Source organism: Papaver somniferum, unplaced genomic scaffold (assembly GCF_003573695.1).
Source record: "Papaver somniferum cultivar HN1 unplaced genomic scaffold, ASM357369v1 unplaced-scaffold_115, whole genome shotgun sequence".
Taxonomy (NCBI): Eukaryota; Viridiplantae; Streptophyta; class Magnoliopsida; order Ranunculales; family Papaveraceae; genus Papaver; species Papaver somniferum.
Genome location: NW_020620492.1, coordinates 754,460 through 769,814, shown reverse-complemented (window position 1 = coordinate 769,814; position 15,355 = coordinate 754,460). Strand labels below are relative to the sequence as shown.

Below are 15,355 nucleotides of genomic sequence, written 5' to 3'. Positions count from 1 at the left end.
TAATACCAGTGCTCTGATACCAGATGTCGAAAATATGATATCAAAGACTTAATGAAAGAACACAGAACTAAACTCAAAAAATACTTCTCTTCATTGATATAATTCGACTCATGGCTTAACAGTCTGTTTATATGTTTAACAAACTTGACTCTCAAGCAATAAAGACTTTCCAAACATAACCAAACTCCAGCTAAGACTCTTCTAGAAAATTCTCACGTAAACAAACTCTAAAACCAGTAAAACTTGCAACCCAAGTTTACTTCTAAAAAACCGTACCAGCGTGTCAACCAAACTAGTTGATCCATTCACATCGTGTCAACTGTCCCAGTTGATCCAACCATACTCTGTCAACTTTTACAGTTGATCCAAACTGCTCTATTCATAGTGGATCAACAAACCATGTTGATCCCTTCTATCTTCTTCATAGTATCTTGGTTTATTCTTCAACAACAAATATTCTTTCTAGTTTGCAAGTCTCTAGCTACAATAAATTGCTAGCTTTTAGTTCTGAATTTTTTGTTTGATCTTAGTTTAACTCATTTTTTCATATAAATTTAATTCTAAATCTTAACTACTCCTAATTAAAATTGAGTTAGGCAAATAATATTTTATTTATCGGAAGAAGAAAATGAGACCGAATCTAGGTATCGATCCACGATGGTGTCTCACATCTTTTGATTCTCTTGAAAAATCTTTTGACTGTCACCTGTTTTGTATATTAGTGGATCTAAACAAACCGAGTATCTAAACAACGCAAGAATCACATTTGAAAAAGCTCTCACTTTTTTTTGGTAGATCCCGATGGACCCCGCAGGAGGATAGCGGGAGGCCATTTATGATAGGGTCTATTGAAAATGTGTGAGTAGTGGTTTTGCCATTGTTTTTTTACCTCGGTTCAAATAGAATTTTTGTTTGTATATGTACTCTCAAATGTTCCTTTTACTTATATATTTGGAAAGTCAAACACATACTTTAGAACTTTACTTATTTGCAGCAAAGACAGATTAGTCTACGATGTGAATATGCGTTAGTTCCTTAGTTGTTAGAGACAAACGACAGGAAAATCCAATTAGGTTCACCAGAATAACAAAAGAAAATAATTTTTATTAGGAATGCTTAGCTTAAATAAATATATATAAATTGGTGTTGATTTTTAAGAAAAATTTCAAATGGGCAGGTGCCTAGGCGTGCCCATACTTGAATTAACATGCACTTGAGTTACCTATGGCGCAACAACATCTTTCCTATCTAAAAATTTATAAGTATTGACGTTAGGCGCGAGTACTACAGGATTAGGGATTTCAGAATAATTCCACCAAGTCATCCATTTACAATGTAAGACAGTAAACTGTTAGGTGATTTTTTTTTATTTTTTTTTTGACGCAACAAGGACATGCTCATCAGAAAAGCAAGCCAACCACTGAAATTCCCAACAACTTGAAAAAAAAAAAAAAAAAAAAAAAAAAAAAAAAAAACCTTGGCCAAATTAAGGTATACCCAGATTAATTGGGGTATACCTTATGAGATAAAATATGATTTTTTTTATGCCAAGATAAAATACAATCATTTTGAAGTAAAACATAAAACCCCTTAGCTACATATTTTCAAAACTGACTAAAATGCCCTTATTTAATTAGCACAAATAAACTTGTTCAAATTAAGTAATTTAATTAGATTAATTAGTTGAATTAAAAGTTATGAAACCTGGATTGAACTCATGGATTTTGACGGAAGATTTTTGAGATTTGTTTTTTTTTTGGTTTTGAGATATTTTTGTAACGGAAATGAAAGCACACTAGCCAAACACTTCTAAAAAGTGGATTGCACAGCTGCTTAATGGCCTCATTTTCCAAATTAGAGAGGCAACACTTTCAGAAACAACGGTATGAAAAGTCGGCATGCTCGATCAAACTAGAAGATAACGACTTTCCCTAGCTGGCAAGGTAATAATTCCATAACCTGCCGACGACTCTTTAGTCGTCGAGGTCGAAAATGCCCAAACACCGACGACTAAAAATCTTACACACACAGAAAAATGTTGATTTTAGCTATCATTGGTCATCATGGTCGCTATTGCACAAAGAGACGACCAACACTAAGTCGTCAAGGTAGTTTTCCAAACTACGTAGTCTAATAGCTAAAATGTACACAGAGAAAGTGTTTTATGCTAGTTATTGGTCGGCAAGGTTCAAATTTTCAAAACATGATGACCTTAATTATCACAACACTAGTTGGAAAAGTGTAAAGATAAATACCATGACAACCCTATGAATGTATTTTGATGAAAAGTCATCATGATATTCATCCTAAGGATGACGACGAAAATAAAACTTGAAAAGTCGTCAAGGTCAATGAAGAAATACTCTGACTACTATATAACTGCAAATCAATAATTCCAATTTTTCTTACCTTATTTTGATAATCAAACAACAAAATAAAGCATTGGTCGTTAGGTTGGGAAGGAGAATGTCCTTATTTGAGTTTGATAAAAATAAGGAGCTACTTTTTAATCGACGAGTTTTTCTTGAGATGAAATGATAGAAAAGGAAAAGAAAAGGATGGAAGATTAGAAGTAGTGGTTTTTAGGTTGGGAATGGGAGTAAATTGTTTTTTAGGTTGGGAAGAAAAAGAATTTGGTGAAGGTATTTAGGTTGATTTATCCCCTTTGGACATCCTTTATCCTACAAAAGAGTCCACTTAAAATTGGGTATACCCCAATCCAGCGGGGCAAAAAACTTCTCTCATTATTGCTTTACTAGTTACCATTCCCATCATTCCCGTTGTGAATAACTAAGGCCAAAAGGATCCCATCAAAATTCTTATGACTGAAAGATCGATTGTAAAGCAAGTATTAGTACAGCACGTCATTTATAAGAACATGATGACATTTTTATTTGAGTTTTTAATAGCATAGCATCTTACAAAGTTGATTAACAAGCAGGGGCGGACCTGTGAGAGGGATAATCGGGATTTTAGCCAGGTAGCCCTCTGGTCCATCAAGGTTAAAAATCAAAATGAAATTTTTTTGGGCATGGCTGCAGCCTTTAGCCCAGGTCAAAAAGAATTTCTATGGACTCTTGGGTCCGTCCCTGTTAACAAGGCAACAATTTGAATTCTCCCTCTTTTTTTTACCACTTTTACTTGTTGTACTTAATAACTTTTGAGGAAGAATCTAAAAAGTTTACAATTAAAGACCCCAATTATCGGGGAAAATAGAACAATGTGATTACAAATGCAAGAACAAAAAAAACAACAACCAAATCACCAAGTACTAATCAACATTGATAAAATGAGATCAAGGTTTTCTAGGGTTCAATCGAGAAATGATTTAGGACAACACCCTTCAGAGATTTGATTACTCATTGAAATGTGGTTACTCATTGTAATTAGTTTGTAATTTCTCGAATTACAGGAGCTTTGAGTTTTTAACTTTTCTCCTTGAGAAAAAAGAAAAAGAAAAATCGCAATCGGATATCCCTTGTAAGCTTCACCTTCATAAGTCCACAAATGACCAATTTTGCGTTTGAATTATATCTCTGGTAATGTCATAAGTTTTCCACCAAAATATCTTGAATTCCTTTTTGCAAGAAGCCCAAAAAAGGCATGGCTGCTAAATGGGGGTTTCAATTTTTCAAGGAGCGTACCAAACCATTTTGACATGCTTTATTTTATATGGATTTCCTTACACCTCCAAGCAAAACAGTATCCTTATCAACAAGTTTACAAATAACCAAAACACTTTTTTTTCTCCGCATCTTTGCAAGTTGAAACACGATGTCTGATGTAACAGAAAAAGGAATTGGTCTTGCATAATGTAACAACTTGTTTCATTCCTCAACTGACAAATACCAATAAGATTTAGTCTTTGCAAAATGAAATAGATAAATTATCACAACATGAAAAGTTAAATGTAAACATCTCAACTAGCATGAGTTAAATTAATGTTTATACCCATGACTTAATGTTAATACGAATTAGTCTTTCAACTCTTGTACGTTTAGAGACATTTCGTCTGTAACTTTTCAATGTATCTGTAAGGTGATAGCTAAATAATTTGTCTTTCTTTTTATACTTAATCTTCTTATTCGCACACGGTACATCCTACTAGTTCGTCGGACGCGTTCTTTCATTGATGAATAATAATCAAATACCACTAATCAAGAATACTCTGTCTACAAATGTTGCTTATAAATGCGGAATGAAGATACATCTAATTCCATTACCAAGCAAAAAACTTCAATTTACTTCCTAAAATACTTTCTGCTCATATCTATTTACTTCTACGGAAATGGCGACCAAATCCTCAACTTTAGCTTCATTTTTGATGGTTCTTGTATTTGTATGTCTGATTGCCGACTATGCAAATGCGAGCTCACTCAAAGTCTGGAGGGGGAACGGCTGCAACGGACATAGTGCAGTTATACACGGTTGCGGGTGCTTCAACATTCCCAATGGCCTTTTTGGGGGTTATCGCTATACTTTCACCGGACAACCAGCTAAGGTTTACAGTCACCGTCACTGCCAAGGACATGTTCTAAACCGTTTTCACCAAAATATACGCAAGTGTCAACCGTTTGGATTCAGAAGTATCAGAATTCTGTGTCATTGATGATTGATCGATGTATCGATCAATATATATAAGCCTAGGCCTGGAACTCTTCGTTCATACCTCAGTGTGTACGAGAAATAAGTACTCACTGTTGTCTTTTTGTTTTCGTGCGTGTTTGATTCCTTTCATGTGTGTAACTTGATGTATTTGGAATAGGTGGTCGGGCAAATATTCTTTCTGATGTGTAACGTACTGTCTCTACCTACTATAAATTGCTAGCTTTTATTATCGAGTTTGAATTTATTTCTTTCTTTTTTTTTAACTGATTCTTTTATAAGGAAAAAATTTAAATGAATTATTGTTAAATATAAAATTTGACTTCCAAAAGTTAGCAAAAAAAAATTTTTTTACACTAAAACCAGACCCGAGCTCCTAACCAAACTCATCTAGTCGGACTGGCCCCACTGCTAAACCCAACCCCCATAAATCCAACCATACAACTGTACTATTCTAAACCTTTATGGTGGGAATTAAACCCCTGAATTCCTCCTTATTGGAGTTGATGGGGAATCAAGATATAAGCTTGGACCCAAGTTAGCATTTGTTTTCTCCAGAATATCAACAAGTCGATGAAAAAGCGAAGCCATAGACAACAAACACCCGTCAATTTTACTCTCACATTCTTAATTTTCTATGTCAATTATTCACTTATAAAAGTTAGGATTTATTTCCTACAAATTACCAACAGGTCTCCGGCGGTGAGAAAAGTGAAGCCCGTTAACTTCATGATTAACTTTGAAAATTAATGAGTGATTCAAATTCTCACAAGGCCTCATGAGTTTTTCCGTTCATGTTCATCTAACTTTGGTCAAGAACCGGCCCTCATGGAATGGTTAAAATAATATTAGTAAAGATAAGTTTTTCTTTACTTTCAAATTCTAACTCAAAATTACAATGCCGAATTTGGATTAAAATGGAGCATCCATATCCATCTATTAACCAAAAAAATGGACACAAGTGCCATATTTAACTTTTCCGAATATGATAGTTCAGATTAGAATCTGTTAATTCTGTTTGACTCGATCTGGTTAATCCAGATCGAGGAAGTTCTAAAACCGACAATGGAGTTTAATTTATTTTAAACAGAAAAGACTTTGTCACGCTCAACTATATATCTCTGATTGACATCTTGGGATAGGAGAGTGGTTACCAAAAAGATTAATCATTTACTGTATGGAAGATGATCGAAAGGGTTGAGTGTTTAAAGTCTTTAGAGAGGCCGAAGAAACTTAAGATAATAGACTCAATCTTAGGATTCACGTGCGTTGGAAAAATTAGTTAGCGTTGTAGGCACAAGGATACTGAGTAAACTAGGTAACTAGGGGTATTTTACTTGGTCTCAACTACACGAAGACTACCTTTGTATAAAGGCTTAATTCAGAGAGTATTCAAAAATGGACTAGGTCCCGGTATTTTTCTGCATCTGCGGTTTCCTCGTTAACAAAAAATTGTTGCATGCTTTTACTTTACTTTCCGCATTATAATTTTTTTAAGTTATAATTAAAGTAATTACAATTGTATGTTAATCCCAAACACTTGGGTTGCTCCGTATATTTTAAGGTTCGGTTTCGAACTAGAAACTATATACCATGTGTATACCTTGTGGTTGCTATCTTCTTGACAGTTTCCGCCTATATTAGATCTCACAAGGTATCAGACTTAAGGTTTGATATCGAAAAGATTTTTGTGTATTTGGTAACCTCGTCATTTAATCTGGCAGTAAATTGATAACACTTATTATTTACGTTGATGATATGTTGGTAACTGGTAATGATGCAGATGAGATGCGAAACTTCAACACATACTTATCTTCATGGTTTGAGATGAAAGATATGTGTCCGCTCAAATATATTTTGGGAATTGAAGTTGTACGATCCAATCAAGGTATTTTCTTATCTCAACAGAATTATGTACTTGATTTATTTAATGAAACATGTATGCTATGTTGTCAACCTGTTAATTCTCCTATTGAGAAAAATCATAAACTATACGAAGTTTCTGATCGATTACCAATGGATAAATTACGATATAAAATATTAGTAGGACGTTTTACTTATCTCTCCCATACTAGACCTGATATTTCTTATGCAGTGAGTGTTACTAGTAGATTTATGTATAATCCTGGTAAACAACATATGTATATTGTCATAAGAATCCATGAAGAAGCTTGATGTTTTCAAATCATGGAAATTTGGATATTTCTAGGTATGTTGACTCGCATTGGAGTGGAAAATGAGATAGAAAAAGATCAAATATATCTTATTTCACATTTGTTGGAGGTAACCTTATTACTTGGAGAAGTAAACAACAAAAAATTATTTCCTTATCTAATGCAAAGGCTAAATATAAGGCAATGGTTAAAGGAATCTGTGAAAAACTATGGCTTGAATAGCTCATAAGGGATTTATGTTTATTCACCTAATGTCCTATGAAGTTATTTTTTGATAATCAGTCAGCAATTAAGATTGTACCAAATCCTGTTCAACGTGATAAAACCATACAATTAAGTTGGAACGCAAAATTATTGAATTACCATTTCGTCGTTCTTCTGAGCGACAGGCAGGTGTGTTAACTAAGGGAGTACCAAACATATCATTTTGTGATTTTATTGTCAAGTTGGGCATATGTAATATCTATACGCTGCATCTTGGGGGAAATGTTGAGTTATTATTACTTGTAATTCAATTTTGTATAGCTTTTGTTTTAAGTATACATGCGACCCAAGAATACTTGTGGGCTAAGTATGTATAGATATAAATAGATTCAAATGAAGTTATAATTATTAGAAATATTATCTCTATAGATATTATCTTATTCTATTAGAGATATTATACGATTCCATATCTTGTTTCCTTAGGCATGTATATTCTCCATTATGTTGTAATATTTTGTTGCCTTGTATTTCTATGTTCATGTGTATAAGAACAGTCCGTGTGTATCTCTTTTATTATCAAGCAATAGAATTGTATTTCCAGAATATACATGCCATGATTATTTCTAACATGGCATCAGAATTTGGCAAGATCTGAAAAACCATCTTCTGCTGCAACACAACTCTGAGATATCAAATATCATTAGCCTTGCACTTTTAACCTCTATCATCTATCTACTTGACTTTTGCTTTCTATCTTGTCAACAACAGAAACCCTAGATGCAAATATTCGTTTGTGTCTTCTTCTTCTTCTCCTTAAAAATGTTACGAGAAGATTAACAACCTATCACTGCAAAATTTGATGGAACCAAGTATAATCATTGGTCCTTTCTTATGAGAAGTTTTCTCAAAGGTAAATGAATCTGGAAATACATTGATGGTAAAGCCAAACGTCCTAACACTGCTGAATCGAGTGGAAAAGAAAAGGATAAGGAGCCTGTAGGAGAAAGTATGCAAGACTGGGAAATCAATAACCACAAGATACTCACATGGATTAGCAACACCGTGATAACATCCATAAGCATGCAACTCACCAGGTTTAAGACTACCAAAGAAGCGTGGGATTTTCTCTCAAAAAGGTATACTCCAATTAACTTTGCTCTATGTTATAAGCTTGAACAAGATATCAGATCCATGAAACAACAACATGATCAGTCCATTTCTGACTTTCACTCTTAGATGTCAGTTATATGGAATCAGTTGGCTCTTATGGAACTTAACTGGACAGTAGATATTGGGTTATGGGAGAAATATAGGTAAGAGTCACGGCTAGTTCAGCTCTTAATGGCATTGAGAGATGAATTTGAGACTGTTAGAGCATCCATTCTCCATCGATCACCTCTACCAACTGTAGAAACTGCACTTTCTGAACTCATTACTGAAGAAACTAGGAAAAGAATCAAACCTGACATTCCCACAGTACTAGCAGTTCCTTCACGAACAAACTTTAGCAACCATTTAATCTCTCAAAAATATCATCATGATACAACCTAAGACTTGTGTCATAACTGCAAGAAACCAGGGAATATATCTAAAAACTGCTCTTTACCACCTAGCACAACAACATCAGATGTGTCACAAGGTTCAACCTCATAACCTCATTGCAATTACTGTAAAGAACCTGGACATACTGTAGGTAACTGTACATCACCATCATCTAGGAATATGAGAGAAAAGAGAAGGCTAAATGTTGTTGCATCAACATATAACCATGCTCCATCCATCTTGGCAACACCATTTGTTGAGAAAATTTATGAATCATCAACACCCACTCCAACCAATCTAGATGATATTCAAGTGATGCTCAAACAAGCACTCTCAATTGGTAAGAATCCTTCAAAAGGTACTGCTCTCTCAGCTTCAACAAGTATTCTTTCAACTGGATGGTTTCTTGACTTAGGTGCTTCAAATCATATGACTTTTGATTCAACATTGTTTGAGAATAAACATCCCATTGTTACACCTAATATTCACACGGCAGATGGATCAGAAATAATTGCTAGTTATATTGGTCAAGTTAAAGTTTCAGATAAGATATACGTACCTGATGTGCTTCTTGTCCCAAAGATTATAATGAATCTTATATCAATTGGACAACTGTGTAATCAAGGGCTTAATATTTTATTCTTTCCTTCTATTTGTGTGATACAGGATTCCAGAATAGGGAAGCTAGCTGGGATAGGCCGTAGAGTTGGTCGTCTATATATCCTTGAAACACTCATAATTCCTCAGCAATTCAATAATAAAACAGTTGTTGCATCTGCACCTATTTTTCCTTCAATTGTCTCTCCATTTATGTCTTGGCATTCCAAGTTAGGAAATGTTTCCTTTCCTCGTATCACATATATGATTAATAAAAGATTATTAGGAGCTATTCAAGTAGAAAATAACATTAGTGTGTTGCATGTAAGTTGGGAAAACAACCACCTCTTCCATTTAATAATAACACTACATTATCCACTGCACCTTTTGATCTCATTCATTCAGATGTTTGGGGAAAATATCTCATTGCATCTAAGGAAACGGCATTATATTATGTGATTTTCATTGATGATTACACTCGTTTTACATGGATATACTTATTCAACCCAAGATCAGATTTCCTTAAACTATACACTGATTACTCTAGGATGATTAAAACTCAGTTTGGAAAATCTATCAAAAACTTTCGTGCTGACCAGGGAGGAGAGTACATATCAAATCCTTTTAAAGAGTTTTTCAAAAGAGAAGGTACACAACTTCAGTTATCATGTACAGAAACCCCATAAAAAAACAAAATTGCAAAGAGAAAACATCGTCACATCATTGAAACAACAAGAACTCAACCTCTCTCTGCATCTGTTCCTTCTAATTTTTTGGGGTGAATCAGTTCTTACTGCGGTGTACACCATCAACCGTATCCATACTGCTGTCATAAGAGGAATCTCACCATATGAAATCCTGTAAGCCACTAGATTAATCTGAAGTTCGTGTCTTTGGCTCTACATGTTTGTTCTTCTCACAGAACGAGAACATAACAAGCTAGGTAAAAAGAATGCCATCTGTGTTTTTCTAGGATATGGAATAGAACAAAAGGAATATCGATGTTATGATCCAAAAAGTAGAAGATTACGTATCTCTACACATGTCACCTTTTGAGATAAAATACCATTCTGGTCTCTTCCTAGCAGTAAATCATCTAGCTTAGAAACTTTTTCATATTTAGATCCCTTCGAAGATGTATCTTCACCAATTTCACAATCTTCAAGTATTACTATCACTACTACTCTCAATCCATCAGCTATCTGTCCTCCAGAAGCCCCAAAAATCAACACCAACAACTCTATGGACGATCCTGACATTGCTTCTCTAGAAAGGAATCTTGTGATTGAAGATACGACACTGCCACCTCGTACTCGTCGACCACCAGCTAAGTTTTCTGATTACCATTGCTCTTTATCTTCTATCTTGTCTCTGCATGAACCAAAATCTTACAGGGAAGCAACTACGATTCCTGTTTGGCAAAACTCTATCGGAGAAGAGTTAACAGCACACAAGAATGCAAATACATGGGACATGGTAGATCTTCCTCCTGAGAAGTTTGTTGTTGGTAGTAAATGGGTGTATAAAATAAAGACAAACTCAGAAGGGAAAATACAACGATATAAATCTCGTTTAGTTGCTCAATGATACAAACAAGAGTATGGTATCGATTATGAGGATACATTTTCCCCTGTTACTCATATGACCACGGTACGTACTCTTATTGTTGTTGCTTCTGCTAGGAATTGGTATCTTCATCAAATTGACGTTAAGAATGCCTTCCTCCATAGAGAACTTCAAGAAGAAGTTTATATGCAACCACCACCTGGATTACCCCACTCTCCAAATTAAGTATGCAAACTTCGCAAAGCACTATATGGCCTCAAACCAGCACCTCGTGCTTGGTTTGAAATTTTTCCCAATGCTATTCTTCAATATGGATTTTCTCAAAGTGCATATGACCAGCTACGTTTACATGGACAACTGAAAAAGGAATGGTTATTCTTCTCCTTTATGTTGATGACATGATCATTACAGACAGTGACTTGAAGGAAATTCATGCTTTGAAGCTTCATCTAAGATCTTGCTTTGAAATGAAAGATCTTGGTCTCTTAAGATACTTTCTTGGGATTGAAATCGAAAAATCCTGTGATGTATATTTTATTTCTCAAGTAAAGCATGCATCTGATATTCTCCAAGGTGCAGGGTTAACTGATATCAAGACTGTTGATACACCACTTGAACTGGATCTTATACTCAATTGTTATGAAGGACATGCACTATCTAATCCAACAATGTATCAACATCTTGTTGGGAGTCTTAACTATCTCACCATTGCACGACCAGATATCAGCCATGCAGTCCATATTGTGAGTCAGTTCATGACATCTCCAAGATCAACACACTTTGCTGTTGAGCTTCGAATTCTAAATTATATCAAAGGTACTTTATATCAAGGATTACACTTCTCAAGCAATTTAGATCTTCGTCTTCGCGGATACTCCGACTCTGATTGGGCAGGTGATGTTACTGACCGACGATCAACCACTGGATATTGCCTATTTTTAGGTAATTCTTTAATATCTTGGCGTAGTAAGAAACAAACTGTGGTCTCTCGGTCAAGTGCTGAAGATGAATACCGAGCTCTTGCTCACACTACTTCAGAAATTGTTTGGATACGATGCCTGCTTCAAGATATGGGAGTTAAGCTATCTGAACCTACTCCACTCGCCTGTTATAACAAAGATCCTATTCACATTGCTCACAATGATGTATTTCATGAGCATACAAAACACATTGAGATAGACTGTCATTCTGTACGACATCACTTTAAACATCTGACAATCACTCTGCCGCATGTTTGTTCAGAATTGCAACTAGCCGATATCTTCACAAAAACTCTACCTGCATCTCGTCTTCATATCTTGTCTACCAAACTCAATATGTTCTCTGCACCATCTTGAGTTTGAGGGAGGGTGTTAGAAATATTATCTCTACATATATTATCTTATTCTGTTAGAGATATTATACGATTTCATATCTTGTTTCCTTAGGCATGTATATTTTCCATTATGTTGTAATATTTTGTTGCCTTGTATTTCTCTGTTCATGTGTATAGGAACAGTCTGGATGTATCTCTTTTATTATCAAGCAATACAATTCTATTTCCAGAATATACATGCCATGACTATTTCTGTCAATAATTATTGTCTTTGAATTGATAAAAATCTCTGAATTAGAGAGACAAAGTTTAAGTAGCTAATTAATCAGGTTAACAACTGAAATTTCGGAAAATTTGAAATACGTAAAAAAAGAAAGGAAAAAAATGGCAGAAAAAATACTTACCTCGCGATTGCTTTAATAGGTACCCTGCACATCATTCTGATTGTTGACAACTAATCCCAAAGGGATACCATCAAGAATCTTTCTGCTGAAAGATCGATTGTAAAGCAAGTACTAGTACGTCATATCATTTATAAGTACGATATAACATATTTTATTTGAGTTGTTAATACCATAACATCTTTCAAAGTCGGACAATTTGAATTTTCTCTACTTTCCTTACCATTTTTACTTTTTTTACCTGACTAATTTTTTATATTGAATACGAAAAAAATCTTAAAAGGAATTACAATCAAAGACCCCAAACGATTTGGGAAAATAGAACATTATAATTATGAAAGCAATATAAGAGGAACAATGGCAAACAAATCACCAAGAACGGAACCAGTGTTGATAATGAGATCAAGGCCTCCATTTTTCTTTATGGTTCAACCGGGAAGAAACCACCCTCTGGAGAGTAGATTACTCACAGGTAGGCGGATACTAAAAAAGACCTTGGCTGATGTTTAGTTTTCTTGATTTATAGAGATTTTAACTTTCACAAAAACAAAAATCGGAGTGATAATTAAATAATTGTAAGCTTCACCTTTCACAAAACAACCAGTTTTCTTGATTTATCTCATAGCTTTTCCTCCAAAACATCTTCAATCCCTTTTTCCAAAAGCCCAAAAAGACGTGGTTGTTAATGAGAGGTTTCAATTGGTTATGCAGGGTACTAAACGATGTTGCTTGGAGATGCTAAACCATAGTGCTTGGAGATGCTCTATCTTATAATGGATTTCGATACACTTCCAAGCAAATTAGTATCCCTAATAGAAATGTTGCAAAAATAAAACCCACCGAATAACAAAGTTTGCGAACCTTTTTGTCTCTACCTTGCAAGTTGAAACGCGATGTCTCAAAATGATGTAAGAGAACGGAATTGGTCTTGCATAATGTATATAAATTCCAACTTGTTTCATTTGTCAACTGAAAAATACTAATAAGATTTAGTCTTTGCAAAATAAAATGGATAAATTATCACAACATGAAAAATTAAATGTAAACATCTCAACTAGCATGAGCTAAATTAATGTTTATACCCATGACTTAATGTTAATACGAATTAGTCTTTCAACTCTTGTACGTTTAGAGACATTTCGTCTGTAACTTTTCAATGTATCTGTAAGGTGATAGCTAAATAATTTGTCTTTCTTTTTATACTTAATCTTCTTATTCGCACACGGTACATCCTACTAGTTCGTCGGACGCGTTCTTTCATTGATGAATAATAATCAAATACCACTAATCAAGAATACTCTGTCTACAAATGTTGCTTATAAATGCGGAATGAAGATACATCTAATTCCATTACCAAGCAAAAAACTTCAATTTACTTCCTAAAATACTTTCTGCTCATATCTATTTACTTCTACGGAAATGGCGACCAAATCCTCAACTTTAGCTTCATTTTTGATGGTTCTTGTATTTGTATGTCTGATTGCCGACTATGCAAATGCGAGCTCACTCAAAGTCTGGAGGGGGAACGGCTGCAACGGACATAGTGCAGTTATACACGGTTGCGGGTGCTTCAACATTCCCAATGGCCTTTTTGGGGGTTATCGCTATACTTTCACCGGACAACCAGCTAAGGTTTACAGTCACCGTCACTGCCAAGGACATGTTCTAAACCGTTTTCACCAAAATATACGCAAGTGTCAACCGTTTGGATTCAGAAGTATCAGAATTCTGTGTCATTGATTGATGTGTCGATCAATATATATAAGCCGAGGCCTGGAACTCTTCGTTCATACCTCAATGTGTACGAGAAATAAATACTCAGTGTTGTCTTTATGTTTTCGTGCGTGTTTGATTCCTTTCATGTGTGTAACTTGATGTATTTGGAATAGGTGGTCGGGAAAATATTCTTTCTGATTTGTAACGTACTGTTTCTACCTACTATAAATTGCTAGCTTTTAATATTGAGTGGGAATTTGTTTCTTATTTTTTTGTTTAACTGATTCTTTTATAAGGATAAAATTTAAATGGATTATTGATAAATATAAAATTTCACTTCCAAAAGTTAGCAAAAAAAAAAAAATTACACAAAAGCCAGACCCGAGTTCTTATCCAAACTCATCCAGTCGGACTGGCCCCACTGCTAAACCCAACCCCCATAAGTCCAACCATATAACTGTACTATTATAAATCTTTATGGTGAGAATTAAACTCCTGAATTCCTCTTCACTGGAGTTGATGGAGAATCAAGCTATAAGCGTGGACCCAAGTTAGCATTTGTTTTTTCCAGAATATCAACAAGTCTATGAAAAAGCAAAGCCTTAGACAACAAACACCCGTCAATTTTACTCTCACATTCTTAATTTTCTATATCAATTATTCACTTATAAAAGTTAGGATTTATTTGCTCCAAACTCCCAACAGGTCTCCGGCGGTGAGAAAAGTGAAGCTCGTTAACTTCATGATTAACTTTGAAAATTAATGAGTGATTCAAATTCTCACAAGGCCTCATGAGTTTTTCCTTTGATGTTCATCTAACTTTGGTCAAGAACCGGCCCTCATGGAATGGTTAAAATGATATTAGTAAAGATAAGTTTTTCTTTACTTTCAAATTCTAACTCAAAATTACAATGCCGAATTTGGATTAAAATGGAGCATCCATATCCATCTATTAACCAAAAAAGCAGACACAAGTGTCATATTTAACTTTTCTGAATATGATAGTTCAGATTAGAATCTGTTAGTTCTGTTTGACTCGATCTGGTTAATTCAGATCTTGGAAGTTCTAAAACCGACAATGGAGTTTAATTTGTTTTAAACAGAAAATCCTTTGTCACACTCAACTATATTTATCTGATTGGCATCCTGAGATAGGAGAGTGGTTACCAAAAAGATTAATCATTTACTGTATCGAAGATGATCGAAAGGGTTGAGTGTTTAAAGTCTTCAGAGAG

The 15,355-nt window shown here is 34.6% G+C and overlaps 1 protein-coding gene across 1 annotated transcript; it reads left to right on the top strand.

Moving 5' to 3' along the window:
* Positions 1–11,056: 11,056 nt before the first annotated feature.
* On the top strand, positions 11,057–12,025 carry LOC113329070 (uncharacterized mitochondrial protein AtMg00810-like). Its single transcript, XM_026576039.1, has one exon. The coding sequence runs from the start codon at positions 11,057–11,059 to the stop codon at positions 12,023–12,025; it is 969 nt and encodes a 322-aa protein (XP_026431824.1).
* Positions 12,026–15,355: the final 3,330 nt, after the last annotated feature.

Excerpts from the sequence above, each read along its gene's own strand:
- LOC113329070 (XM_026576039.1), top strand. The coding sequence starts at position 11,057 with ATGGTTATTCTTCTCCTTTATGTTGATGACATGATCATTACAGACAGT.